Source organism: Agelaius phoeniceus, chromosome 13 (assembly GCF_051311805.1).
Source record: "Agelaius phoeniceus isolate bAgePho1 chromosome 13, bAgePho1.hap1, whole genome shotgun sequence".
In the NCBI taxonomy this organism is placed as follows: Eukaryota; Metazoa; Chordata; class Aves; order Passeriformes; family Icteridae; genus Agelaius; species Agelaius phoeniceus.
In genome coordinates this window covers 3257299-3284639 of record NC_135277.1, presented here as the reverse complement: position 1 = coordinate 3284639, position 27341 = coordinate 3257299, and the positions used below count along the sequence as shown (strand labels likewise).

General features: G+C 48.4%; 1 protein-coding gene across 1 annotated transcript in view; it reads right to left on the bottom strand.

Annotated features, from left to right (window-relative positions):
- ADAMTS17 (ADAM metallopeptidase with thrombospondin type 1 motif 17) overlaps positions 1-20429 on the bottom strand; it is a 156048-nt gene extending 135619 nt beyond the window's left edge. Inside the window, exons 1-4 of the mRNA XM_077185551.1 lie at positions 20319-20429; positions 19380-19714; positions 10995-11160; positions 173-345 (exon numbers count right to left, since the gene is read on the bottom strand). Coding sequence (XP_077041666.1) covers positions 173-345; positions 10995-11160; positions 19380-19714; positions 20319-20388 — 744 coding nt within the window. The 5' untranslated portion in view covers positions 20389-20429. The remainder of the gene's footprint in view (positions 1-172; positions 346-10994; positions 11161-19379; positions 19715-20318) is intronic.
- Positions 20430-27341: the final 6912 nt, after the last annotated feature.

The window sequence follows — 27341 nt, the reverse complement described above, 5'->3', positions numbered from 1 at the left end:
CCAGGAATAACACAATTGGAGAAGAGGTACATAACACAAGAAAACCAAAACCTTTTCTTGTACCCGAAGGTCAAACCAGTTCTTCATTTCTGCTGCCAAGTCAGCTTTATCCTACCCTGGATATGTCCTGCTTACTCTTGTTTGCTCTTTGGAGAGTAAAGTGCCTACTTACCATATTCATAACAGTGAGGATGAACCTTTGGGCAGCCTCAGCTCCGTGGTACTGCACCATGTCAGCATCTGCCACCACCAGCGTCTCCACCGTGTACTCGCTGGTGAGGCGGATCGCGTTCCTCCGCTCCCGCCAGTCGCTCGTGGCCTTCACTTTCTTCTGTCTCTTCTTTTCTGAAAAGTCAAAATGCCTTTTAAGGCTGGCAGATCATAACAAAACACTCCCAGCCTTTTCAACAAACACCCTGGTGTGTACTCAGGTTGTATCAACCTTTAAATTGAAGTGTTCTTGGCTGGTTAAAGAAGAGGTTGCATTGCAGGTACATCTGTGCCTGTGTGTGCAGAGAGCAGCAGATGATGTGAAAAGAGGGAAGAGGATGGGAAAAAACATAAGTTCAGGAAAAAGAAAAAATTAACTAATTCAAATAAAAATATTACAGATAAGTTAAACCTTCCTTCCTACCAACCAAAGGACTTATGTATTAATAATTTGTCTTCTTCTAAGCTGAAAGGTGAACTGTGTTTCACAAGTAGATGTGCAAAGCAGCTGAGTCATGACCAAAGGAGAAATTAAGTTCAGATATGAATTCAAACCTGCTCATTTCACTGCAGCCACAAAATTGTGTTCGTGCTTTCAATTGCAAAAAGAAAGAAGCAAATGAAGTAATTAAAACAAATTTATTCTTGCAATAAGAAACAGACTTCTAAGATTCACTGAAATGATCTCTGCCTACTGTTCAGCCTGTGATATGCTATGGATACTGACACTGCTATTACCGTTGATTTTTTCCTGTGGAAAAGGGAACAGAATACATAAGTCCTGAAACAGCACAAACACAACATTCAGTGCAAAACTGACATGGGACAGAGCCTAATGGATGGTCAGACAAATCCCTCTTATGTCACACAACACGTGCTGCTCATTCCCCAGAGCAGAGAATCACTTTTTAATTTTCTCTAGATTTACCCTGAGACCCTCTCTGAGCAAAGCAGCAGCCAGAGCTGAGCTGGTGTTCACTGATCCTGATTTTCCACAGCCTGTTTACCAGCTCCCTGACATAATTCAGCTTGAATTTCCCTTCTTTCCCAGATCATCAGCTTTGCCTGACTGGCCCTCCTGCATTCAGGGTGACAAACTCCATCAGCTGCAAGCCCCCCAAAGCCCACCTGAAATGGACTCCCTGCCTTCACCCATTCATGCATTTTCTGCCTTGTCAATATGCACATTTCACCACGTCCATCCCATCTCCTCATTCCTGGGTTTCTTCAGTCATCCAGTACAATTCTGCACGTGCTTTTCTGCCCAAGGCATCAACTGTCAACACTTGGTACATATTTTAAACTGAGAAAACAACCATGAAATTTGATTTTTTTTTAAGAGAGTTTGGAAATATCCCCCTGGGTTGAAAGAGACAGACAGAAGTGTATGGACAGGAAAAAAAAATGAAAATGGGGGGTGATCATAAATTATGGAAGCTGCATGCCAGCAGCAAAGATGAAAATAACCAAGTTTCAAGGCTTGTTTTCACATGGGCTGCAGGACAGCTACAGAAAAAGTGCACAATCATGGCAAAGCTGCCCCAGAGCAGAGGATCTCTATAATGAAAATAAAATAACTAAAATAAAAAAGATTGACTTTACAAGAAAGAAGGAGAGCTGAATGCACCTTTGATTTGCCAACTATGAGATGGAGATGATTTCAAACTCCTATGGAACAGCTCACATGTTTGTGTGTTATTTTATTTCTTTCATTCCATTCATTTCCCATCCCTCCCTCTGCACAGCAGTACATCTTTAGCTACAGGTCCTCAACATTATCATTTAAATACCAAGGAGAAATCAAAGAAAAAAGAAAAGAAGGTGAATTCTTTCAGTAAAAACACTGACATTTTGGGTCTTACTGCTATCAGTCAGAACCTTCCTGAAGACAGCAGCATTTCTGCATCAAATTGTTATTTTGGCAATCCCCTAACAAATGTTTCCAGGTGGTACAAATCTCATACCTGTAGAGAAGCTCTTATGGAGGGGCCAAGCCTTGATTCAACTAAGTCTCGGCCTGGCATTGAACAAGCCATGTAAAAAAGTTTAAAATGGAAGGAAAAAATTGGAGTTCTCTGAGTTTTCCCTTAAAAAACTCTTTTTTGGTGGGAAAGAAGACATTTGTGTCAGAGGAGGAACTGACTCTGCTGGACTGGAGCTCACTCTGGGGAGAAGAGGTCATGCCATGGGCATTTGCCAGTGGGGTCTCTTCTCCTGAGGCAGGTGAAGGAACTGGCACTTCTGAGCAGAACAAAACCCTGCAAGCTGTGACTTCTGGAGAGCAGCAGCCAAAGGGGCTCCTGGCAGAGGGCTGGGCAGCCTTGGTTCCCACACAGCCTCTGGCCCTGTTTCCCCCTGGGCTGGCTGCTTTCCACAGAGGGGCTGGGATTGGAGGATGTGCGTGGAAACGCAGCCAGAGTGACCTGACAGGAGAATCCTGTCTTACTCACCTTCACACTGCTCAAGTGTAAATTTACCTGCACCTAAAACAGACAACAGGACTCGAGGGAGCCCACAAAGAGCTCAGGAGGTCACTGCTGAACCCTCCACAACAGGCACAGCAACACCAGCTACTTGAAAAAAGAGAGGCTGTTCAAGTTTGTAGCTCCTCCATAGGGTAAATTGTTTTATCATTTCGATCCACTTTCACAGTGGTCTTTCTTTGCATCCTCCTGCCCACCACAAATGCAAATAATTTTCCAGAATAATCAAGCACATGGAGAAAAGAGGGCATTTGCATGGCTGAACCACAACAAAGAGAAAGGAAATGCACGTCCTGTATCACAGATGTTTGATGAAGAGAAAGATCCAAAACCAGCACGAAAAATTCTCTTTAAATGCATTTGCAGCTCATACCTGAAAGTGAGTCAACTTTATGGAGGTATCCAAAAAATAAAAATACCCCATCTCTAGAGCCTCACTTCAGAAAAAAGCCAGAGAAGTCTCATTCCTGCCCTGCAAGATTTATGGACCATGGGCAGAGGATCCCTCCATGAGTACATGAAACCCCAAACTAAAATAAACATCAGCCATTAAACCAAGGATTAAATGCTTGGTGGATTCTTTATTTGAACAAACTGATGTTACAAATTTTGTGGTGCAGATGTCAAGTGTTAGTGTGAAGGCATAAGAGGCCATAAACCACGGGCAGGAGCTGTCAGAGAAGTTTACATTGCAGGGAGCACACAGCACATGATTTTAGGAGTCAGGTGTTCCCTGCTTAAGAGGTCAGAGAATTTAGTATGAAATATGAGCTGAAACAGTCAATCTACAACACAGCATGTACATGCTGCAGGTGACTGGGCACAGGGGACATTACTCTTTGGCCAGTCACTCTGACAGTGTGTTTTACAGTCTATTGGACCAAAAAATCCACAAAATTCAGGACTGTGAGGTGAAGGGAGAAGGGTGAAATACCCCCAGATCCTCAGCAAAAAATGGCTGTGACACTGCACAAGTTCAAGTTTAGGTGACTTTCCTTTACCCTTGCCTGGCTCACCACCTTCAAAGCCACATGATCACACCACGTCCTGCAGTCTTTGAAGTCTCCCTCAGAATGGGAAGAAGCAGAGTCCCCACTGTGATCAGAAGCACAACAAGGCTCTTCTGAGGCCTCTGTAGAAAACTCCTGACGTTCAGTGCTTTTTATGGCAACTCAACAGATGTGCAATTCCAGAGCAACCGCCCCAAATGACCTTTTCCTATTACACACCAAAAGCACTGTCTAGCACTGTCTGGCTTTTGGCAGATTCTTGCTGTAAGTGCAGAGTCCTTTCCTGTTCCTCCTACCTCCCTTCCAACTGTATTTCCCAGACTCATCTAAAAGCAACATCTTCTCCTACAGCCTTCCACTATTTTTCCTGCCTAATCTTTCCCTTTGTAATTTTAGCTACCTCATTCTTGTTAAACCCACTGACGGTTTCTGGATGCTGTTCAACAGAAGCCACAAATAAAAGTTAAACTGCAGAATCCTTTCTGTAAGGCCAGATTTCTCCTTAGAAGCTCTTTTCTATTGCTGCCTTAAAAACCCTCTCCAGCTCTTCCTCAGGAGCCCTTTGCTCCCTTCCCTCCTCCCACAACCCCTTTAACATCTCCCCACACCCTTGATGGAGGGCAAGCTCTGTTTTACCATGTCCTGTTATTTCAGCAGCATAAAAAGGAAGAAAGGGCATCCAAGTGGGGCAAACAGCTAAAATTAATTCTCCCTAAGCCCCAGGAGTTTCCAGAGAACCTCTGACTGGTACTCACATTAGGCAGGTTTTATTAGCTTCACCTAAAAGTAAAAATCATCACCTCTCCAAAGCAAAACAGAAAGAAAAGAGAGATTTTGCACACAAACCAAGCCTAGAAATTAAAGAAAGGAAATCCTTGAGGTGTATTCTCAATCTAAAACCCTCTGTCACTGCTGAATTATCGGAGGGACAAGATGCCACAAAATGTCCCTGGTAGCAGCAGCAGGATAAAAGCACCTCTCAAAAGGTGATTAATCCCAGCCTCTGCCAGGATACAGCACAAGAATTATCTCTGTGCCCTGGCCCGTTGTATCTCCACCAAAACCTTGGAATTTCAGATTTACCACAGCCAGCTGATGCCAGTGATTGCCTGAAGTTCAGGAATTACAAATGGTTGCTTATTGAAAGAACAGTTGATTACAGACTGAGAGTTGTCCTCTCATTTTTAATGCCCTGTCCCTACAAAACTGCATCTCCAATTTCTCTCTGACTGGAATGGCAAAATCAGGCATCAACTGCTGGGAAAAATTATTGCAGAGCAGAATGATCCATTATTCCCTAATTCACCTTCCAAAAATGGCTTTGTTTTGCTTTGGGGATTTTTTGTTTATTTTTTTTTTTCCCAAAGAGTCACTTTTATACCAAATCACAAGTTCATGACTATTTCTCTGGCAAAGCAGCAAACAAGAACTTGAGAAGTCATGAACTCTGAGCTGCATCTCAAAACACCACAGATTTTGCTGCAAGGATTGTTATCCAAGTTAGTCTGTGGCTTGGACACATGAGCTAAAACCTTATTCTTCTGCAAAACAAACTCAGTCATCAACACAACTCATCAGGGCTTTGTTTAATGGCAGGTCAGGATAAGCACTGTGATCTCTGTTCAAGGGTTCAATTTGTCACCAGGATTCATAGAGTCCCACCTCCTGGATTATGCACACCCATCTCCCATGGAAAGGACACTTTCCTGCTGGCACAAACAAGGACTCATGGCAGAGAAATAAAACAATTTAGTGGAGCAGGAGCAGGCACAGTGGGCATGGCTTGAGCTATGGACAGTGATAACATGGAAGAAAGATGAGCAATCCACCTTAGTCCAGGAACCATCTCTCTGCTTTTCTAGCCAGAATGAAATATGATCATGAATATATGACCATGGAATATCCATGAACATCCTAAGGACAGTGGACACTGCCAATGGAGCTCATCACCACCTGCCAGGCTGGATTTCACTGGGCTCCAACGGCAACCAGCACTCAGCTTTATCAGGAACCAGGCAAAGGAGCAGCACAGCTGCTCTGGAAAGGGAAGAAATCCATCCACTATCTACATTTACATTTCCTTTTTGTGTCTCTTTTTCACCTTGACAGCAGAGGGAGAAGAACCTGGAGTCCCTCACACTCCTCATGATCCACACTGAGGGAATCATCCAGAACAGACCTGCAGCAAAGCCTCACTTGCCACATGAGATGGAAAAGGACACTTCTGAATGTCAGACTGCTGCAGGAGGCTGCTGTTTATCAGCCATGAGGAAACAATCACAGGCTTGCAGGGAAAACCCAGACTCCCTGTCAGGAAGAGAAGGGACCTGGAAAAACCAAGGGATTTATCCACAGAAGTGAGACACACTCCCATGGGCAAAGTGCTGAGTTCCTGATACAGGGAATCCTCCTGTGCTTGCAAACACTTAATCACATTACATCTTCTGTGGAGCCCATTGTTGAAATCTGCTTTAATTCTCCAACAGCTGCTTCCTAATATGGACTAATACAGGTTGCATTACATCTCTCTATTTTTAGTGCACATGTTTTTGGCCATAACAACTGCTCTTTCAGGCCAAGTCAAACCTGCAGAGAAAACACAGCTACGAGACAATGATTAAAGATGGGGAAATGCAATGTAGCAGTAACATGTGTTTAAGATTTATACCTGTTCAGGGAAAGCATTCCCTACATTTGATACCTGTACACCAGCACTTACTTAAATTATTACCAGCTTTGATAAATTGTTAAAACAGGTTGCAAAGTAACTATGCAGAGAAGCAACACGTTGTTATTTTGTGAATTAAAATATTGATCTTCCTGTTATTTCACTGTATGTGCAGCACATTTGCATTAGAGGAAAACTGGTTCATTTAAACTGACAAAAGGGTTTAAAGCAAGCCCACATTTAAGAGTAATTTATGAGGTCTATATCATAAACATGAAATAACAACCTTCTGTCCAAAGACAAGCTGCTCTCTCTCATGCTCCTGGACTGTATTTTATATCAAATCCTTCCTATGTAAGGAGACTTTAATACATCACTGGAGACCTTTGGAGAAGTTGTAACAGAACTTACTTTTCCTGAAGAAACAGAAAGTTTTATGACATGGTTAGAGGAGATTCCTATGCTTTCACAACATGCTTTGATTCTGCCTTGAACATTGATACTTTCTCAAAAACAAGAAAAACTGATTTTTTTTTTCCTATTTACAGACTCTGGTGGCAAAGAAAACATGCCAAATATGTGTCCAAATCTCAGTCAATAGTTAAACTACTGTTGTTCCATGATAGTTCAGAATAATAATCTGCAGCTGAGGCTGTGGTGGACATTGTCACATGGAAACAGCTTCACTGTATGTCACAAGCTCACAGAGAGAGGGCAATGAAAGAAGCTCTATCTCAGGGCATGGGCACTGTAAAAATCATGTATGATGCCTTAAATGAAATCTTTCTCTCCTGCCTGGCTCTTCTGCAGGGAAACTCTTACTTGTATCTATTAAAACCTGCAAACAAAACCCCCTTTGACTCCACTCTCTCCATAGCAAAAACACTTCTCCAGGACCTTTGACAAGAAAGTTGTCAGAGCTGGTCTTTAAAGTGAGAGAGGGTGTGACAGGAGCTTTGTGCAGATGCTGCCCAGTGTCCAGAGATGAGAGGTGTTTCACATCACTGGTGTGAAGCTATTTCCCCTGCTCCTCACCACTCCCTGCTCAGAGCAAGTGAAACCCAACCTTCCCTTCCTTCCCCCTCACTGCATGTGCACCTGGAAACCTTTTAATAGGTTTTCTGTTTGCCTCACAGGGGCTCATGTTCATGCCTGAGCAGAAATGTGCATTGTGACTTGAACTCTCTCTCTCTTGCAGGATGACAGGTGATAAAAATAAAACATATTCACATATCATATGACCAACAATAGCACCTGGCCCATGGTGATGGGATCCTTCCTTTGCTGCTGGAGCACTTTGGAATTCAAACAAAGGAATTAAAACATCAGCCTTGGGATTTTTTTTAACCCATTAGTAGACACTTTCAGGTTCAAATCTCAAGGATCCAGTCATGCAAAACCTTAAGTACTTTCCCATTCTTGACTACAGCCAGATTAATCCTCTTATACAGATTATTCCAGGAGAAATTTGGCTCTCACAAAGTTCTCCTGCAGACCTAAAAATAATTCTGAGTGCTGCAGGACGTGTAACACCACTCAGACTAAAGGAGTTGTTTTAGAGATTTTAACCACCCCTTATCAATCCAGCCTGATGGCATTACCTGGCCCCAAGCCACTTTCCCCCTCCCAGTGCTGGGGTCTGCAGGGAGGGCACCACATCTCTGGGTGGAACACAGGGGCACTGCCCTTGCAAAGCTGTGCTCTCTGTCCCCCCAGCAGCACTTCCTAATTAAGTTCATTTTGCCTTCCTAAAGTGCTTTCCTGCTCCTCCTCCAAATGCTCACACATTACATCACCAAGCACCTTTGTTTTAAAAGTTATTAAGTTCATATATCACAGGAAATTTGCCATTGAGCAATTTAGCCCTGTTTAAATTTTTATGACATGATCAATAGTTAGCATTAAAAATTCAGCCTATTTTTTCTGCTTTGATTCCCAAATAACCCCAGATTATGCCAGCTACCTCTGAATTACAGAATTTTAAGAAGAAAATACATACAGAGGTGATTCTTGTGTATTCAGAAAATACAAGAACAGCAGTAAAGGACTGAAAAATGCCCAAGCATGGCAGTTCTGTGCCCTTGAAAAATACTAATTTTATACTGTATTTACACAGACCTGTCTTTTTCTGTCTATGTCATTCTACAATACAGGGTTTGTAGCTAACTGTCTGGCATAGAAATATCCCCATGCATTTACAACCTCCAACCCTTCCTGCCAAGTTTTAGCCTGGGTGAGCCAAATTTTAAGCCACTGCAAAACAACCTCTAGTACAAATCTGACCAGGCCATGTTGGTGAGTTTCACTGTAAAAAGACCTTTTCCCAGGAGAAATTCTGGAAGCACACCCCTAGATGGTCACTTCCACACTGTTTTATTAGAAATGGACCTTTTGTGTGTCAGACAGGATTAATTTTTTAATTTCTAAACTCCTTGTGCACAAAAGTTAATCCAAAGCAGACAGCAGGCAATTAGGTCATTAATGTGCTAAGCCTATTAACAGCCATGAGTTACATTTCTGTCCCTCAACAATGACAAAGATCCAGGGGTCTGCCTTTGAGTGGGAAAGCCCATGAGCAATTGCATTATTTTAGGACAGGGCTACTGCCAAGCAAGGCTTGGCTCCCTTCTTAGCACAGCAAGAGTCAGCACCCAAGGGATGGGAATTCTGTTCCCAGTGCAGCAGTGGCTCCCCAGAGGCCCTCAGGAAGCAGGAGGTGCCACTGGAAATACTCTTTTACCAGTGTCTTCTTCATGCTCACTCAGCTCCTCTTTCCCTTTGTAACCCCATGTGATTATTACCCAGTGTCTCCCCAGCTTCCTTCCTTTAGTTCCTCTTCTCTCAGGGAGGGAATTCCAGTTCTGCCAAGGACAGGGAGAATCCTGCCCCTAGAAAACAGGTCAAAAGGTTCAGTGGCCAAAGGGTGAGGCTCATTTCCTGAACTGATTCTGGTTCAATTCAGATTTTAACTAATGGCTGTCTCATTTTACAGTGTAAGAATTCTGAAATGCATTTTCTGTGACCACAGGGCTGCAGCACCTACAGAACTTGGCTGGGAAATCAGAGCAGTGCTGAATTCTGATGTTTCCTCTGAAAAGAGACATAAGGGATCTGTAACTGTAACCAGATCCAAGATTTCATTCTCAGAGAATCAGAGAGAAGATTGGCTTAGTCTGAACCCCTGAGAACAATAAACCTGCTGAACTATTAAGAGCTCAGCTCCTCACAGGGGAAAATAAAGGTCCTGGCTGCAGGATTTACCAGCACCCAGTGCAGAAGCAGGCACAGGTTGTTTTGCTGGTGCACAGGTCTGGTTAAACACAAAAGCTGAGATACAAAGCCTAACAGGCAAACTTCAGGTTCCTGCCTGTTCCAGTGAGCTCCTTCAGGCCTCTTCCACTGCTGTTCCCACAAGGAAGCTTTTTGTGCCTCCTATTGCTGCCACATCCTTCCACATCCAGCAGCAGCCCTTGTCCCTGAGCACTCAGCTCTTCCCACACCAGAGATTCTCACTCCTGTGCCCAGAAAATCCCCCCAGCCCTACTCCCCACTTTGCCCCTTTGGCAGCCCAGCAGCAGAACCCACTTCTCCATTTATGCAATCCATCCAGGAGAAGGCAGGAGAGGAATGAAAGGAGCAGAAAACACAGGGACACTGCAACCTAATGAAGAGATTTCACAATGTTCATAATAAATACCCCCTCTGCAACACACCCAGAGAGAATGCCAGAAATGATAAAATTGAATTGCTCTAAAGAAGCAAAAAAATAGTTTATATCAGCTGGCAAGTTGACTGTGTGGCTTTGAAAGTGGGACAAGACAGGATATGATCAATGAACAGAGTTGGCCATTTTCTCCTGAAAAATGATAGCACATTATAATATATGATATAACATCTGTTTTATCAGATAGAGCTTAAGTTTGATGAGTCAAACACCAGACAGAAAAAGCAAAATCAAGCTTCTAGTTTAAAAAAATCACCTTGCTGAACTACATCTGGTAGTTCCAAATGCACAGAAGCCCTTACAAAAGCAATTTAAAGCCATAAAATAATACAAAGTCTGCTCAGTTGACCCTGATATGGATTGTGTGCTCTGCTACACAGAAGTAAGAATGATGGCATGAGAAGCTGAAAAAGAAAGCAGATTGCTCTTAAAGACAAACAAAATATCTCCAGATATCCCTTTATCCTATTATGAGCTGGATCCCTGGAGTTGGACTTCACAGATGATACTTGTGATTAAATTATATCAAAGCAGGTGAAATGATGTTTTCCACACTCTGAAATGTGAGGATCACCATTCTATCCCTGCCTGCTCAGCACAACTCCAGTGGAAAGGCAAAATGGAAGAGTCTCCATCAACACTGACTTCAGTTAAAAATCCTGAACCTTTGCTAAAAACCCAGTGAATCCCTCCCTGAGCAGTGGTCACACTGCAAGATTAGAGCAGAATTTATCATCTCACAAGTCCAGTGTTACAGCACTGACAACCTCATGGCTGTGATGCGACTCCTCCCTAAGTCACACTTGCCATCCTTCCCCAGCCCCAGCTGCCCAACCAGCAGAATCACAAAATCCAAGCAGAATTCCCATGGCTGCTCTCTGGAACCACTCCAAGCTCACCTGCCACAACCTTGCAGTGCTCCTCAGGGCCCTGGGGCCTGGCAGGGTGGCCGGGCTTGGTGGATCGTGTCCGCCTGATGAAATGTTCCTTCCCACTGAAGGAGCTCTCAGATGCGTTCACAGGTTGGATCAGCAGCTGCTCTGATCCAAGCTGGATGTAGCCAACCTGTGCACAAAACAGAACAAAAAAACCCCATCAGTTTGGTGCCCAAGCCTTGTCTATCCAGCCTGGTCTGAAACCCAGGTAGGTCATTCACTGCAATGGTTTGCAGTGTGAGGAAATGATGGGATTATGGTTGTGTTCAGCCTGTGTAATACAGAATAAAGAACATCATCTGCTTCTCTTGGTTATTTTTTATATCACTGAGCACTATTTAGAAACAAAGCACTGTACAAAGGAAAGGTGGGGATTCCTGTCAACACTTTTGCTTTCCCTTCCTCCCCCCCTCCAGACACAGCCCCACAAATGTGTGTGTTTTACAAGATGCTCAGCTCACATGAAAAAATAAACCCTGTTAACAGAAATCCCTTCAAAATCACCTCTCCAGCTGCCAGGACTGCCCTGCTATTGAATGGCATTTACTGTCTCAGGGCACAGAGGTGACACTGCCTGCACACAGGAGGCCCCTGTGGGTACCAGCCTCACAAGGAACACTGAGTGAACTGATGCAAGTGTGACTTGCAGAGCCACACTGCATTTTTTGGGACCAAATACCTCTTCCTTTCTACAATAAAGGCCACACAGTCAGCTCTGCTCTCCCTGCAGGCCACGGGTTGGGTTTCAGAGGTGAAGTCAGGAATGGACTGTTGTACTGCCCCAGTTTCAGGATTTTCCACCATTCCTGGAATAAGTGACACTAGGAAGGCAAGGACCCTGCCTAAATAACTCCATAGGGTCCAGGTCAGAGCACTAAATCCCTGCCTTCCTTGCACCAAGTCCAGACCTTACAGCAGGGCTGGCAAGAACACCTTTGGAAGCCAGCTTCTGCCCCAGGAGAGCCCTCCTCTGCTCACAACCCAGAGCTTTTAAGGTTCTTTTATGCTTTTTCCACTCCTTTTCTGGCATGAAAAGAAGAGAGTGAAAGCTAAGTTATCACCTTAAAACTTAACAAAGCCTCCAGGTTTAGTAATCAACACCGAGGCTGTAACATGTTGCACAAAGTGGGTATTTACAATGAGGAGTTCTTACTTTTCATTGCACTAATCCAGTGATTATTTATATTGCAATTAAAAGGCTCAAAACACAGCTCTGCCCTGTACCTCCCCCTTGAGAGAAGTCTTGAGGTCTGATTTAACTTCTGTTAACACCAGAAGGGCTCATCTGGTCTGCCAGGACTGTGCACCTGAGAGGTGAAGGTGCTTCCAGAGAGCTCCAACACCCATCCTGTACATAAAAAGAGAGGCCAGACTTTTCTGGTCCCCCCTCCCCACACTCTGTGCCAGCCAGGCAACTCTCCAAAGAAATGCTCTGCACGTACTTCCAAATGCTGTATGTTCAACAGCTGACTGTACTAATATGATTTATAATATACATTACACACATACTGTATATTGCACATTTCCACACCTCCCTGCCAAATCCGGTCCTCACGTACACCCAGGAAATCCCCTTGGCCCAGTATTTCCAGCAAGAGGAATTTCTCTAGCAGAAATGAGAGCTCTCCTCCTTTGAGGAGGAGAATGAACTGAACAGCATTCAGGGTGTCTCAGGAGGGGTCACTGACTTCCAAAGAGAGCTTGGACAAAAAGAAAACTGTAAAAGTTGGTGTCTCCACTGGGCATGGCTGCAAAGCACAGCAGAGACAATCAGTGCCCTGTCTCTGAGGAGACAAGAGACACCTCTTTGGGGGCCTTCCAAAAGAGACCTTGCTCTCTGGGGAGGGGAACTGCTCAAGGATAAAATGCCTTGGCACTTCCTACATACAGAGAAAACCCAACATTGTTCCTAGGCCCTACAGAATGCTCACCAGTTTACAAGACCCCCTCTGCCCTGGAGTGTCCAAAGGGCTGCCTTTTCACTTAAACCACAAGTTGGGCTTTGTCAGAGTTGCTCCAGAGACAGCAAAAGCCCTGGTGACTTGTTCTTCCAGCCTCCTTTACGATGTTCTCCACTACTTCCCCTCCTTGTTCCAATCTTCCAGCTGGGAGGTAGCCCCAGCCCCCTTTTTTAATATAGGTTTTAATTATTTAGAAGAAGGGTTGTAAATCTGGTGCCATGGTACTAAAAGCCACACCAGAACTCCTGACAGACTGCCAACCATTTCAGCTGGTGCCAAAAGTATGTAAGAAGAAGTCAGTTTCATCACCACCCGACATTATCCCAATTTTTTGGCATCAAGAGTGAAAATAATTTAAACCATTGGAAAAGACTTATGTTTCACATTTGCTGTGGAATTGTGAAACCTATGGAAAGAAAGAGCCATGAGTCTTCACCCTGGAATACGTTGGGAAGCATCTCAAGCTCAATCTGAAAAGACAAACAGAGTTTCAAGCAGGAAGGGTTTGCAGGATCAGGCCTGTAAAGCATCCCTAGGGAGTTAAAAATGTTTAAAATTTCCCCAGATTTGCCAGTTGGACTCTGAAGAGTCCCCAGACCTGCTGGCCCAGAGGAGATCTTTTGGACCCTGTAACTTGAATAGTCAGGTCATAATTTTGCTTTTTCCATAAGAAATAATAAGATCCTCATTTGCATCCCTCAAATCCTGAAGGTCCTGCCCTGTGCTAATCCCAGCATGAGAGATCAGACATCAGCCCTGGACAAAGGCTCTGGGCTTTTCTTCCCTTGTCTGAGTTGAGGGACTGCAGGAGGCTTTGGATCCTGAAGATAAGGAAGTGAAAGAGAAGACCATGTAACCCTCAGAGCTACTTTTCCCACATCTCAGGAAATCATTCCAGTTAAGTGAAATGCTTTGGATCTGCCAGTTCCCATTTGCCTGGGGAAATGCATATCAAAAGTTGGGATACTCCCTCCCATCCTTCTCTCCCTGTGGGAGTCCAGGACCTGCTGCTGTGCCAGATCCTGGGACAGATGAATTTTGGGAAAAGCAGCTGCTGCCCAACCCCACTGAGACACAGGAACCCAAAAATTCAGAGGAGTGCAGGAGTTCACCACCATCTGCATTAATTTTACACTTGGTATGGCCAGACCATGCAGCTGACAGAGCCCTGCAGCTCTGCTAACAGGAAAGGCTGAATGATTTCAGCCCCCAAAGGCAGGCAAACTGACAAGCTGATTAAAACAAACAGTAATCCACACTTGCCACTACAGCCCCACTCACCACCATGCCTAACAGTGGCAAGATCTTTCACATTGAGGATATTTCACATTCTTATTTTAGGAGTCAGCTCAACATTGCTCACCACCAGAACATTCACATGTGCTCTTATCCAGGGTTTCACACACACAGGGGTCACTGAAGCAACCTGCTCACTCTGCCATCTACTCTTGTACTACTCCTCTGCTACAAATCACCTTCCAGTGGAGCTTTTCTTGGGCTAAATGACAGCAGGGAAAGGAGGAAGGTCCTCACACTGGAATGACAGTGTCAGCACAGCCTTCGTGTGACCCCATCCTGCCTCCCTGGCTCTGTCCCTGTGCCCTGGTAGTGCTGCTGGAGCTACTGCAGCTCCAGGGCCTGCTCAGAACAGGGATCCAAATTCTCAGTGCTCTCTGCACATGGTTCTCGACCTTCCCACATGTTAATACTCTCCAACAGTTACACTGTTTTTCCAGCCCTTTTTATTTTCACAACATCTTTGAAGGAGATCTGTGAAATGCTGAATCTTTAACAGATTTTTTCTCTTGCTCCTAAGTGTTCATTAGTTACATACATAGAACATGCTGAAAAGAGAACAGATTTAAACATCTGACAAATTCCATCCCCTTCTCAATTTCTCAACTGTTACACTGTAAATCGTTGTTTAACCATTTCCTCAAAGTTAAAAGGAAGTTAATGTTTAAAGTGAAGAACAAAACAACCCACAAATACAGTTTAATAAATTTCATGTGGGTTTTAGTCCCACCCTTATTAACCATGTTTCAGCTTTGCTTGGTTATTATTTAAAAGTGCAATTCAAGCAAATTGAAAAGAAGAGCTTTAAATTAAGTCTTATTCCAGAGTCATTTCAGGTTTACACTTAGTTCTCAGAGCAGAACATACCCAGGAATATCTGTCCTGGCCTCCAACTCTGCTAGACAAGGAAACCCCAACATCTTCTCCCTCTTGTCCACTGTGGAAGAGGAAATAAAATCCCAGCACAAGGAAACCCAGCACAGTAATTTTAAGAGGTTTAACTTTTCAGCTCGTGGCCCAGCTATGGACGAATACCAGACAGCTCCTCTCCCAGACAGGAGAGTTCAGTGGAGCTGAAGGTTTCCTCAGGGGAAATTGTATCATCTTTAATCCCCACACGCCTGCTCTGCCCTGCTTCCCACAGCAGCAGAGGCTCCTGAGTCACCTGAAGGGCAGCACCGCCCTGCTGCACACAGAAAACACTTCCCTGGCCAGGGATGGAGCTCCCTGAGCTGCAGCACCTGCTCTGAACCAGGCACCAGCTCCCTCTGCAGTGAAACTGGCAATTCACCAGCCTAAGGTACCTGTGGCACAGGATGAGCCACCAGGGAAGTGCTCACCTTCATCACTCACCCTCCCCTAACACCCAGACTGCCCAACCCTGACAGACTGCAGCCTCTTCTGCATCCTTGTTCCTCTCCTCCAGAAGAACTCCATGAACCAGCCTGAACAGGAGGGAGGCACAAACTCTGCTCTTAATTCAACTGAGAAGAACATGCCACCTTATATAGAGACAGGACAAAGAGCAATCCTGAATCCCAGATCAAAGACTCTGGATTTTAAAATGGAAGAGGAGTTATTTAGAATCAGACCTCTGTCTCTAAATGTATCCCAGTGATTGTCACCTTCTGGTTGCTGAACAGTTCTCAAGAGTTTCGTTTCATTTCTAATTATAATGCTTATTTTGACATGGACTCACAACCCTCTTAAAACTGTAACTGTTTCCAAAATGCAGGTACCAAGTATGAAAAGCCTACACCTGCTCTAAGGAGCTGATGCTGCAGTCCAGCACTTCAGCACGTGACAGTGACTCAACTGTGGCCTTACAAAGCTGGAACTTTCCAAAAAACCAAGTTCCTGTACTGGCTGCTGTCTTCTAGTGCTGGTCCCAGAGCTGCAGAGCTGCCTGTGAGTGCCCAGCAGCAGGGAAGGGCAGGGCAGCCCTGAGCTGTGGCCAGAATCCAAGTGCTGGCACAGCTGCACTCCCCAGAGGCCGGTGCTGCCAAGGGGAAGGCAGCAGCGCTTTCCAGGAACCCTGTGCCTCTGCTAGGCTGAATTCCCAGCTTGTCACGAGGAGCAGGAGGGCTGGAGCATCCTCACACCAGGCACTTTAGCTGTAGCTCAATGGTGAGACCTTGGGCAGAGCAGTTTTTGCCTCACTCTGAGCTCACAGAGCTCCGAGAGCACGGCCACCCTTGCCAAAGCAGGAGCTGCAGCAGCCACACACAGGTTAACAGCAGCATCTGCCAGCAGAGCTGGAAAACCAGACCCCAACCTTCAGATGCCACACTGGGAATCTGAGACCATCACCAGGAAGCAATTGCTCAGCCTGGCTGCAGCTCAGCTTTCGTGCCACTGTGTCAGGGATTTTGTTTTTACTAGAACTCCACTTGCCCTGATCATTTTCTATCACTTTTGGTATGATTTATGGCATGGCTGAGAATATGATTGCAGCAAGGCCTGAGCCAGCTGGAGATCAGGACACAGCATTACTGCCCACTCTACCTCTTGGCAAGCAGCTTTCCTGAAGGAGATGTCCTGATCACCCAGTTAGGGTCCAATGAGCATTCCCCTGCTGGAATTTTCAGGAAACCCCCCACTGCAGCACTAGAACTGCTCACAAGACAAATGCCAGGACAAACAGGCTGCAAGGTTTCCACTACCCAGGTCTTTCCTCTAGCCCAGCAGGTCTGGCCCACGTCCCACCTGTGAAGCTGCTGCTCAGGGCAAAGCCTTATTCTTCCTGCAGCAAACAGGGCTCAAGGAAGCAATAGGAAAATAATTTTTTTTTTTTTTTAAGTGATGGTCTTAGTATTTTAAAATTGCCAGATTAGAAGGCAAAAAATTTTAGGCTCTAGAGTCACCTGCTCTCAGGTCTACTCATAGCACATTAAAGACTTCCTAGACAATTTAGGGCAAGCTTTTGATCCCAGAAAAAATCTTACCACTACATTAGACAGCTTCCACTACAGGTATGCTGGTTTAGTGTGGCCACTGCAAAAGGATGTGTAAACACTGAAAACAGCCTAAAATGTGAGATGTTTCATGTTTAAAGACAGACTTAAGAAACCAAAATGGTCCACTCAGCTAAAATAAGAAGGTTCATCTACACGGTGGTATGGATTATTTCAATGAAACCATTTCAATAATTAATGAGGTTCATCTTAAGTTTAGTTTCATCCATCTTAAGTTCAGGCTAATCCTCAAGACACTGAAGTTTTCTGTTCTCCAGTTTTGAGCTTACAAGAGTGTTTTAACTTTAACTCACTCAAATGTACCATGCACCTGCTTTTAGCCCTTTCCCATTCCTGGTGATTATCTGAATGAAGAGGATGAATGTATTCCTCTAACAGGAAAGGAATATCCCAACATGCAGAAACCTCTCTCTCTCAACACATCTGCCCACAGCACTCTCAGCACTGCCAGGACCAGGTGCACAGGCAAGCAGAGCTTTACCAGCACTGTCACTAACACAAGAGGCTTTGGCACAAACCAGCAGCTTTCACACTGATCCCACATTGATCCAGCCCAGTTATGTCAATTTAGCCACTGCTTAGAATTGCCATGATCCAAACAGGTACTGCAATATTGCTGTTCACTTTTGCTGAGTAGTGAGCTAAGACTAACTAGTCTTGTCTCTTTTTCAGCTTTCATACTGGGAATTTTGCCAAGCTTTATCACCACCTCCTCCATTCCCTGATCTCAGGCAGTTAATACTGTGCCTACAAATACATTTCTCTTTTTTTAAAGGTTTCTCCTCTGTTTGTTTGTGCTTTCCAGCTTTGGAAGCCCAGCAAGATTAACAAAACACGCCTGGTGGCAAGAGCGTAGAGCTGTTAGTGATTTAAGGCTTGAACTAGAGATATTAGTTTTAAGCTGCCCTCGGTGGAACTCAGCTCAACTTCCAGTGCCACTCAGACCTCAGCATCTCTGTTTGCTGGGGTTTTTTTAATCCTGAGGCACAGCGCCCTCAAATGGCTCCGGAACGAAGGCTGGAGCCCCGAGGGCAGAGCATGAACTGCTCCTCACTACGGTTTAAGGATAAATCTCCACCATCAGGTCTGTTCTGACAGGCACACCTCCCAGGACCATCTGCTGGGAATCACTGCCTAATGCCCCGCTGACTTCCTGAAGTACTTTAAAAGTTATCAACAATAATTGCAAACTACTCAACGTCTTAAGCATCTCAGTCTCCAACACAGAGAAACTTTCTGCCCCACACAAGATCACCTGCTCCTACTGGGATGCTCAGAGGAGAGCCAGGCCCTGCAGACACCTGACACACTACAGCCTCGGGCAGAGAAATCCTGAAACTTGGGTGGGAAAAGCCCCCCTGAGTGGGATGTTCCTGTGACCATGCTGGGGCACTGGCTGCTCCCTGACCACAGCTCCCAGTGAACACCCCAACACCAACAGCAGGAGCCTGGGAAGAGTCAGCTGCACAGCTGCCACAGCATCAAGCCAGGATGGCACCAAATCACCCCAGTGGGACACAGCCACCTGCCCCATGGCTGGGGACAATGACACAAGATGTTCCCTCCATCAGGATGCTCCTCTACAGCACCCTTAGGTTCTGCCACCCACCCACGATGGAACTGAGGGCCCGAGCCCCTCAGAGATGGCTGAGGCAGCTCCACAGGGAGAGCCAGGGTGGGCAGAACACCCACCATGGGACAGCGGCGGTGGTTGGCAGGGCCCGGGAGCTGAGGGGACAGTGAGGCAAGGGGACAGGAGAGTCACCTCCCTGGGGGCAGGTGAAGCACCAGCATCCTGCCTCATGAGGCTGGCAGTACCCGGCCTGAGGGGGAGACGGGGCCGGGATGGCAGCACCGGCCCTGAGGGGAGGAGCGGGCTGGGATGGCAGCACCGGCCCTGAGGGGGAGACCGGGCCGGGATGGCAGCACCGGCCCTGAGGGGAGGAGAGGGGTGGATGGCAGCACCGGCCCTGAGGGGAGGAGAGGGGTGGATGGCAGCACCGGCCCTGAGGGGAGGAGCGGGCCGGGATGGCAGCACCGGCCCTGAGGGGAGGGGAGGAGAGGGGTGGGATGGCAGCACCGGCCCTGAGGGGAGGGGAGAGGTGGGATGGCAGTACCAGCCCGGCGCAGGTGCTGAGGGAGGCGAAGGAGTCGCTGCGGTTCAGCGCGTGTCCCGAGTAGAAGCAGAGCCGCTCCCGCGGGGGCCGCCGCGCCTCCCCGCGCTGCCGCTCCACCGCGAAGCCCCGGGCCAGGAAGCGCAGGTCGCGGCGGAGGTGCAGGTAGAGCTCGGCGCCGGCGGCGGGCAGGCGGAGCAGCACAGCCTCCTCCTCCTGCTGCTCCGCCGCTGCCCGCCGGCGCCGGGGGCCGCCGCGATCCCCTCCGGGCGGCAGCAGGTGGATCTTCTCCAGCGGCACTCGCTCCGGGATCACCACTTCCAGCTCCGCTCCGCCAGCTGCAGGCGAGAAGGAGAGAGGCTCAGGCGCTCGCACCCCGGAGCCGCGGCCCGACGGGGCGGCCGGGGGCTGCGGCACCCCCCGCTCCCCGGGACAGCCCCGCGCTCGGGTTTCAGCGCAGACAGCCCCGCGCTGGAAACCGTGAACGGGCTGCGCAGACAATGGAGCCAGCGGAGCATGGCGATTTATTTCTCTCTATATACACATATATTAGAGACAGAAGCGTGCAGGGAAGAGAGGAATAGGGCAAACGCTAAAGCTACTTGTATCATTAAAAAAAAATAAAAAATATATATAGCTCAGACACAAGCATCGCATTTCACCAACCCCAATAAAAATCTGCAGGGAGAAGGGGAAAAGCAGAGCGAGCCGCAGCAGCAGCCAAGGACAGTCAGCAGCTTTCCACATGGAACGCTACAGCAGCAGCGGGAGGACAGGAAAAGAAAATACAAAAGCCTGGAGCAATTCATCCCGCGGGCTGGGACCGTGGCCACGCAGGGGATGCGGTGCGTGCCCTGCGCTCCGCGCCCGCACGCTGCCGCCCGGGACCGGACCCTGTCAGCGCCGCCGGGGAAGGGGAGCCGGGGCGGCAGGGAGCGCTACCTGTGCCGGCGTCCAGTCCGCAGAGCAGCAGGCAGGGCACGACGAGGGGCAGGAGGCAGCCGTCAAACATGGTAGTGCGGCGGCGGGGCCGAGCGCGCAGCGCAGCGACGGGAGCGGGGCCCGAGTGCGCCCTGCCCGCCCTCGGCACCGGGGATCGCCGCGGAGCGCGCCCGACCACGCCCCCTGCCGCGGCTCTGCGCGCCCATTGGCGGCGGCGGCCACCGGGACACGCCCCCCGCTCCCCCATTGGCTGCGCGCCGCGAGGGGGGAACGCACGTGGGAGCGGGCGGCCGGTGGGGGGCGCCCTCTCCTGCCCCGGGCCGGGCCCTGAGGGAGCCGCCGGGGACATCCCGGCCGGGTCAGGGGGTCTGAGGGGCGGCATCCCGCCGCTGGGCAGCCCCGTCGTGTTTCCTTCCTCTCCCCTTCCTCAGCATTTATTGAATTTAGACACGATTGCGGCAGCTCGCTTGAGAGTCACCCATTCCTTTCCCAGCGCCAAACACAGGACCGGTACCAGGGCTTGGAAGACCAGGAAAAAATTAGGTTGGCGATATCATAGAATGGGTGAGGTTGGAAGGCACCACAGAGGGACATCTGGTCAAAGCTCCCTGCTCAAACAGGGTCATCCCAGACCACAGTGTATGGACACACAGAGATTTTGGGCAATGATCCCACATACTCCTGAAGCACTCATTGCATGGATGAAAATAAGAAACAAGTGCATAAAGAGATATAAAAATTGATTTTTGCTATCAATTCCCATTTTCACTGAGGTCCTGCAGCCACTAGAGTTCCTTCCCACCTGGCTGGGCCATATCCTGTGTGTCCTCAGCTGTGCAGGGATCGGGAAAATTCAGTTTAGACAGGGGCTGTTGGAAGCAGTAGGATGATTTCCAAGAGCAGAAAGGTTCTGCTGTGTTTGGTGGGCTTTGGATGGGATCCTGTGCTCCTGGCATGGTTGAGTCATGGAAAGCAGTCAAGACCCAACCTGTTAGCAGCTTTAAATTGTGGTGGCCCAGCAGAGCAGTGTCCTAGAGTTTAAACTTCTGCAAAAATCTGCAACTTTGTTGCTGAAATTGTAGAAGAATTCAAAGGAAGACCCATAAAAGAGTGTGAATGACTCTGGCAGATCTCCCTGCAGCACTTCCACAAGAATTGTCCGGAGGAGCGGCACTGACAGCAGGAATGGCTCTGAGTCACAAACAAGTGGAATTAGGTTTGGATGCTCATCCCGGGGAGGGCAGGCACTGGGGGAGTGCTGAGAAAAAAGAGTTTGGAGCTGGGAAAAGGACTGGTGAGAGACATGAGCACGTTAACACCATTCTCTTTCTTCCAGGCTTTGAACAGGCAGCAAAAGCCACATTTTGTTGGTGAGCTGCTCCTGTACAAGGAGAGAGGCTGTTTGAGAGTCAGAACCTTGGAGCTGCTGCCAGCTCTTCACCCTGCTGGCTGTGCCTTTCCCAGGCACCAAGGGACAGCCCATGGCTCACCGTGGGCTGGTGTAGCACCTCAGAAAGCCCTGCCCTGCACAGGGCCTCTGCAGCACCTCATGGACACAAGAGCATGTCCCACCTCCTGCTGTGGCCTCAGGGATGCCCCTCATCCCTCCAGTGGGGTGGCACCTGCAGGATGTTACCTGTGGTCAGCAGCAAGAGCCAAACTGGGGACCTGCAAGCAGCTCCCAGCAGGAAAAATCAGAGTAAGCCAAGACCCGTGGCTCAAACTCTTTATTAACATGAGATCAGATGAGTTTTAATAGCTCTGTGTTTCCCACTCTCTCTTTCAGGGCTCTCTCTGCTCCTAATAAGAATTTACCAAAGTAAAGGGACTGGCCCAGACCCATTCAAGTGAGACAAAATCTCAGTTTGGGGCTGCCTTGCTCTGTGTCAATAGTGTAACATAACACAGAAAACAAAACCTCAGAGCCCGAATTTCCCTCCTGACCTGCTGTGAACCAACGATTCCAGTGCCTCCCTCCATTGCCAGGCCCTGGCTGGCACAGAGTGGGGCAGAGCTCCCCCACAGCTCCTCACCCGTGGCAATCCTCTGCTCCCGAGAGCCACGAGGCAATTTGATTTGTGAGCTGCCAAACCTGGCCTGAGCCCTCAACAGCCACGTTTAAACCCAGACCACCAGCTGACTTCATTTGCTAAGGGACTGGAGCTGCTGCCTTGAAAGGGTTTGACGAGGGGGCTTAGATCTGTTTAACTTTTTAGTAGATCCTTTCTCCCACCTCCCAAAGTCCTCTGCCAGAAAAATAATAACAATACAGAGAAAGAATAAATTTAATAGTGTGGGGGAAGAGAGGCACCAATAAAGAGAAGTCTGTAACTTACTGCATGGAAGGACTTGCTCAGTGGCTGGGCTGGCTGGCACAGACTACACTGGAGTAGGGATAATCCCAATGGAGCATCCCAGACTTCCAGAGCATTTGGACAGGAGCCCAAGAGGCTGCAAACCCCAGGACAGGGCAATATCCCAGGCAGGCCCCAGTGTTGCCAAGGGCTGGAGCCAGGAGTAAGGGACAAGCCCCACAGCAGTACCCACACAACAAGAGAGAAATCTGTCTTAGGAGCAGCACTGGTGGTTCTCTTGAATCCAAATCCCAAAGTTCCAGTGAGATGCATTAATTGAACACCACGGACTTTTCAGAAATGCCTTGAAGTTGTTTCTGATAAGGATAAGGTGTGTGTGTGGCAGGAGGGGGCTGTGGTGCTGTTGTGGTGGTTGCATTGCTCCCCTGCTCCCAGCCCGTGGGGAAGGGGGAGTTTCTCTTCTCCCCATCACAGAGGTGGATTTGGCCCTGCAGTTCCTAGGAAACAAGCCCTCTCCCCCTCTGAAACTGGTGTTGGGGTAGGGTTTTTTCCTTCAATTTTAAATGTACATCGAGGAAGCCAAGTTTCATGGCCATTATTGCAGAGTTAATAACCCTTTGGAGACTGCAGACATGTGTTATATCCATCTTCCCGAGCAGCCACTTGGCTCGCCGCCTGGAAAATGCCAGCATGGGAAGGGTTAACTTGGCCACTGCTCAGCCTTCTCCCTTCTCCAAACCCTTCCTGTCCTGGTCCTCTCCCCGACCTCACAGGTGCTGCTCTCCTGCCGGGACACTCCGATGCTTTTCCTGCTCTCCTCCCCTCTCTGCAGCCTTCGGGAATCAGGAATTTCCTCTCTTCCAGGGGCTGCAGAGCTTGGCCAGGCTGCTTGGGCACGGACCTGGCAGGTGCTGCTGTTACCTGTGCAAATGACCCCCCAAAGAGGCCAGAGACAGTTTAGTGACAAGTAGGGACCAACAAAAAAGCTCCTTTGTAACTTCAAATCATCAGCCAAATAAGCACAAGTAGTTCCAGAGGTGCCAACAGTGGTTTTCTTACAGACTGGCTTTACACACTGAGCCAGAGGTTCAATTAAAGCTCTTTGGTGGAGGCTGTTTCAGGCTGTGCTGCTTCACGTTGGACTCACTTCTTACAGGTGGTCTCAACCACCTTTAAGTCTTTTTCAGCCTAAACGATTCTAAGTGGAGTCACCAGCATCCAGTACTGTTCATGCAGCCTCAGCAGAGGCACTTAGGAGGTTTCTCCTTACAGCAGCCTGAATTCTCCCAAGCCTGCAAGAGAAAATCTCCCTCTGGGACACCTCTCTCAAGTGTGGCTCGAAATGGACAGTCTGTTCATGAGCTCCTGGGAACAGCAGAGCAGAAAGAAAAGTGACAGTGACCCTGGAGGTGTCCAGGGACAGAGCTGAGCCACCAGCACCTGTGTCCTCAGGGGAGCACGCAGCCTGCTCCTATTCAGCTGGGACCATGGCAGGAGAGCTGTCCTTCTCCTGGCAGGGGACTTTATCCACAGGCTGACAGAGGGTCCCTTTTGTCACAGGGAGTTTGCTTTGGCTGAGCTGTGTCTGTCTCACAGTGAGTGCATCACATGGAGTTTTCCCTGAAGATCTTCCCTGCAAACACTTTCCCCCTGCCTGTCTCCAGGGGGCTCCCAGCTTCACCCAGCTGCAATGGGGAAAAACACCCTGTTCCATAGAATACTGAGAAATTAGAAGAAAAATATTCCTGTGGGATAGGGGCTGAGGAATGGACTCCTGAAATTCCAGGTTGCTTCACATCTGGCTCCATTCCCACCCTGGTGCTACGGCTGTCTGTGCAAAACCTTCCAGGGTAACTTTGGTGCAGATTTGCAGGGATCAGTTTGCAACAGTGTCAGGACCAGAAAATAACTGCACGCAGGCCACAGTGGGTGAGAAAAGCCAGGAATATACAAGAACATACTCCCAGCTGAGCGACACAACTGCAGGGTGCTGGGAGAATCCACTCCCTCGGGGCAGGCAGCAAGCACTTTGTGTAGAGAAATCAGAAAGGAAAGTGCTCCACCACCTCCAGGCAGGCCATGCTGGGGTTTTCAGACAGACAGACAGACAGACAGACAGGAGTGGTGCAGGTCAGGCTGGGATGGGAGGCCATGCACAGATACCATCGCCGGGTCAGCCACGCGTCACTCCCCAGGCATGCGGGGACAAACGGACAAAGCAAAGAGCTGCCCTGTTTGACCCTAAAGTTCAGCCAGGCTTTTTATGGAGTCCAGTGTTGCCACCTCTGATGATGTTATCAGGAACCTGGGAATAGCTGGCATTTTCTTTTGTTATGATTTATGGTTTGTTTGGGTTTTTCCTCTCTGGACCTTGGCTCCTGCAATCATGAGATTGATTTCTCATTTAACTCCATGTTTGACCTCCTGACAGGCTGGGAAAGTGAGCTAGGAGAAGCCTGGAGGGTTTTTACCCAGGAGCAAATTTTAAAAGTTCCTAACCATGGGATTGTTTAAGATAATCCTTTCTCAAAAATGATGCTATTGATTCTTTTTGTGTGTGTGTGTGTGTGGAGGCAGAAGCTCTGAATGCTTGTAGCTGACAATGGCAAAGCCCTTCATGCAAGTGCCACCTCTGTGGCACCAGCAATATCCCACATCTGGTGCTCCCCATCTCTTCTCAATCATCTCCCTTTGTGTCCAACACCTGCCTTGGATGAGGATCATTCCCCCAAACTGAATATTTCATATAAGGCTTCTCCTTCTCTGCCTGTTCCTTGCAGCAGGACACAAGGAGCCAGAGGGAGAGATTTGTAATCCAAGAAGGTGGTGCATGTCTTGGAAGAGGTGATGCCAAGGGGATGCACAGGGCACTTCATCCATCTGCATGGATGGCTGCTGGAGCCTGGACCGGGTGAAAGTTTGCATCTCCAGGCTGTGGAGCTCATTGAAAGCAGTGAAAGCATGTTTGTCCTCAGGGGATAAAGGAGCAGGGTGGGCAGGATATGTTGTGACCATTGCAGGGCCACATCTGTAGCCCTGTGCACTTTGGCAGGTGCTGTTCCCCTCACACTCCTCTAAGGGATGGCAAGGGCTGCCTTTTCCTGCACAGCCAGAGAGGAAACCCCAGTGCCCACGTCAGCACAGTGCTCAGAGCCACTAACATGAGGGTCAGTGCGAGGTCTGGAGGGAGCAACACGCCTGGAGTCTGAAACACATCCTGCTCCTAATCAGCAACAGCCACCAATACCTCATCCCAGTCCATTTGGGGCCAATATTGTCATTTTTTTGCAAGGTCATACAGTGAACCAGGAACAGAGTTGAGATGTTCCTCTGCTGCTGGATCCCCTCTCCCAACAGAGCTGGCAATTGACTTTGGCTTGGCTGCAAGCGTTTGTTCACAACATCAAAACATCAGTGTCACTCTAGGACTGTTTCAGCTGGCTGTCAGGAATTTTGGGCTGGACACACACAGGAAAAGAGGGGAGGGGTGTGTCAGTGAACCTGCTGGCAGGGAGCACCCCCCAGCCCCTTCTGTGGGCTGGAATGGAGGGAGCTGTGGGCACCAGCCCATGGAAACCCTGCATGGAGAGAGCCCTGCAGGCAACCCCAAAGCTCCAACCCTCAGGGACAGGCAAGTCACACCCAGCTGTCTCCTGGCTCTGAGTGAACCCCAGGGAAGAGCTGGGGTCAGCTGGGAACCACGGAGGTTGTCACCCACAGCATCCAAACACCTCCTGTCCACCCACAGTTATTGAGAGAACTCATGGAAAGTTTTCATCCTGCTATCAAAGCAAACCAGGTCCCAGCTCTCAGAGCTGAGCACAGCCTGACCACGAGGGTTGTGCCAAATGGGATTAAAGCATCTTGTTTGGACCAACAGGTCCTTTTTTCCTGTTGACACCCGTGGGGAGTGTGAGAGTGTGCACATCATGCTTGTGCTGGAGAGCCTGTCTCCTGAGGTGGAATGGCACCCTCAGAATGGCATCATTAGAATAGCAGTGTAACTCCCATTATTCTGAGAGATTTATCCTCCATATTTGCATTACAGACATTAAGGATCTAGATGAGAACAGGACTTCACTTACCACCAGCCACAAACCCTGTGGCTTGAAAAATATGTAGGTTAGAGAGACAGTATGATAAATGACAGGCAGTAAAGCAGTGTCAGAGCAGATTTAACATCCTTTCTGCTCCAGCCCTACCCCAGATACACCAGGTACAGCTTTGGTACCAGGAGAGAAAGCAGGACACTGCTGCACCTACAGGGAAAGGGCCAAGGGTGACAGCCAGGCAGATGCCAGCCCTTGGGACACCAGCACATGGGGCCTCTGGACCGGCATCAAACACTCAACCTCAGTAAAATTTAGCGATTTTTTACCCGACACCTGTTTCACAGTCAGAGACCGACCAAGTGCAAATACCAGCTGCATGAAGTTTGCATGTTCAACGCGATCTGTTTTCAGGGGCAAAAAGACGGAGAGCAGCGCTCCACGGAGCCGTGTCCCGACGGGAGCCGTGTCCTGCTATTGCCACCTCGTGGGGCCTCGCAGCAATGACCAGGTCACCGGCAGGGCTGGCACGGGAGGGGCCGCGGCGTTCTCACCGCAGCAGGTCCAGCAGCGCTGGGCTCTCCAAAGGCAGCTGCAGCCAGAACCAGAGGGAAGCAGCTCTCCAGTTCACTGAATGCTGTGCGTGCCCTGCAGAATAG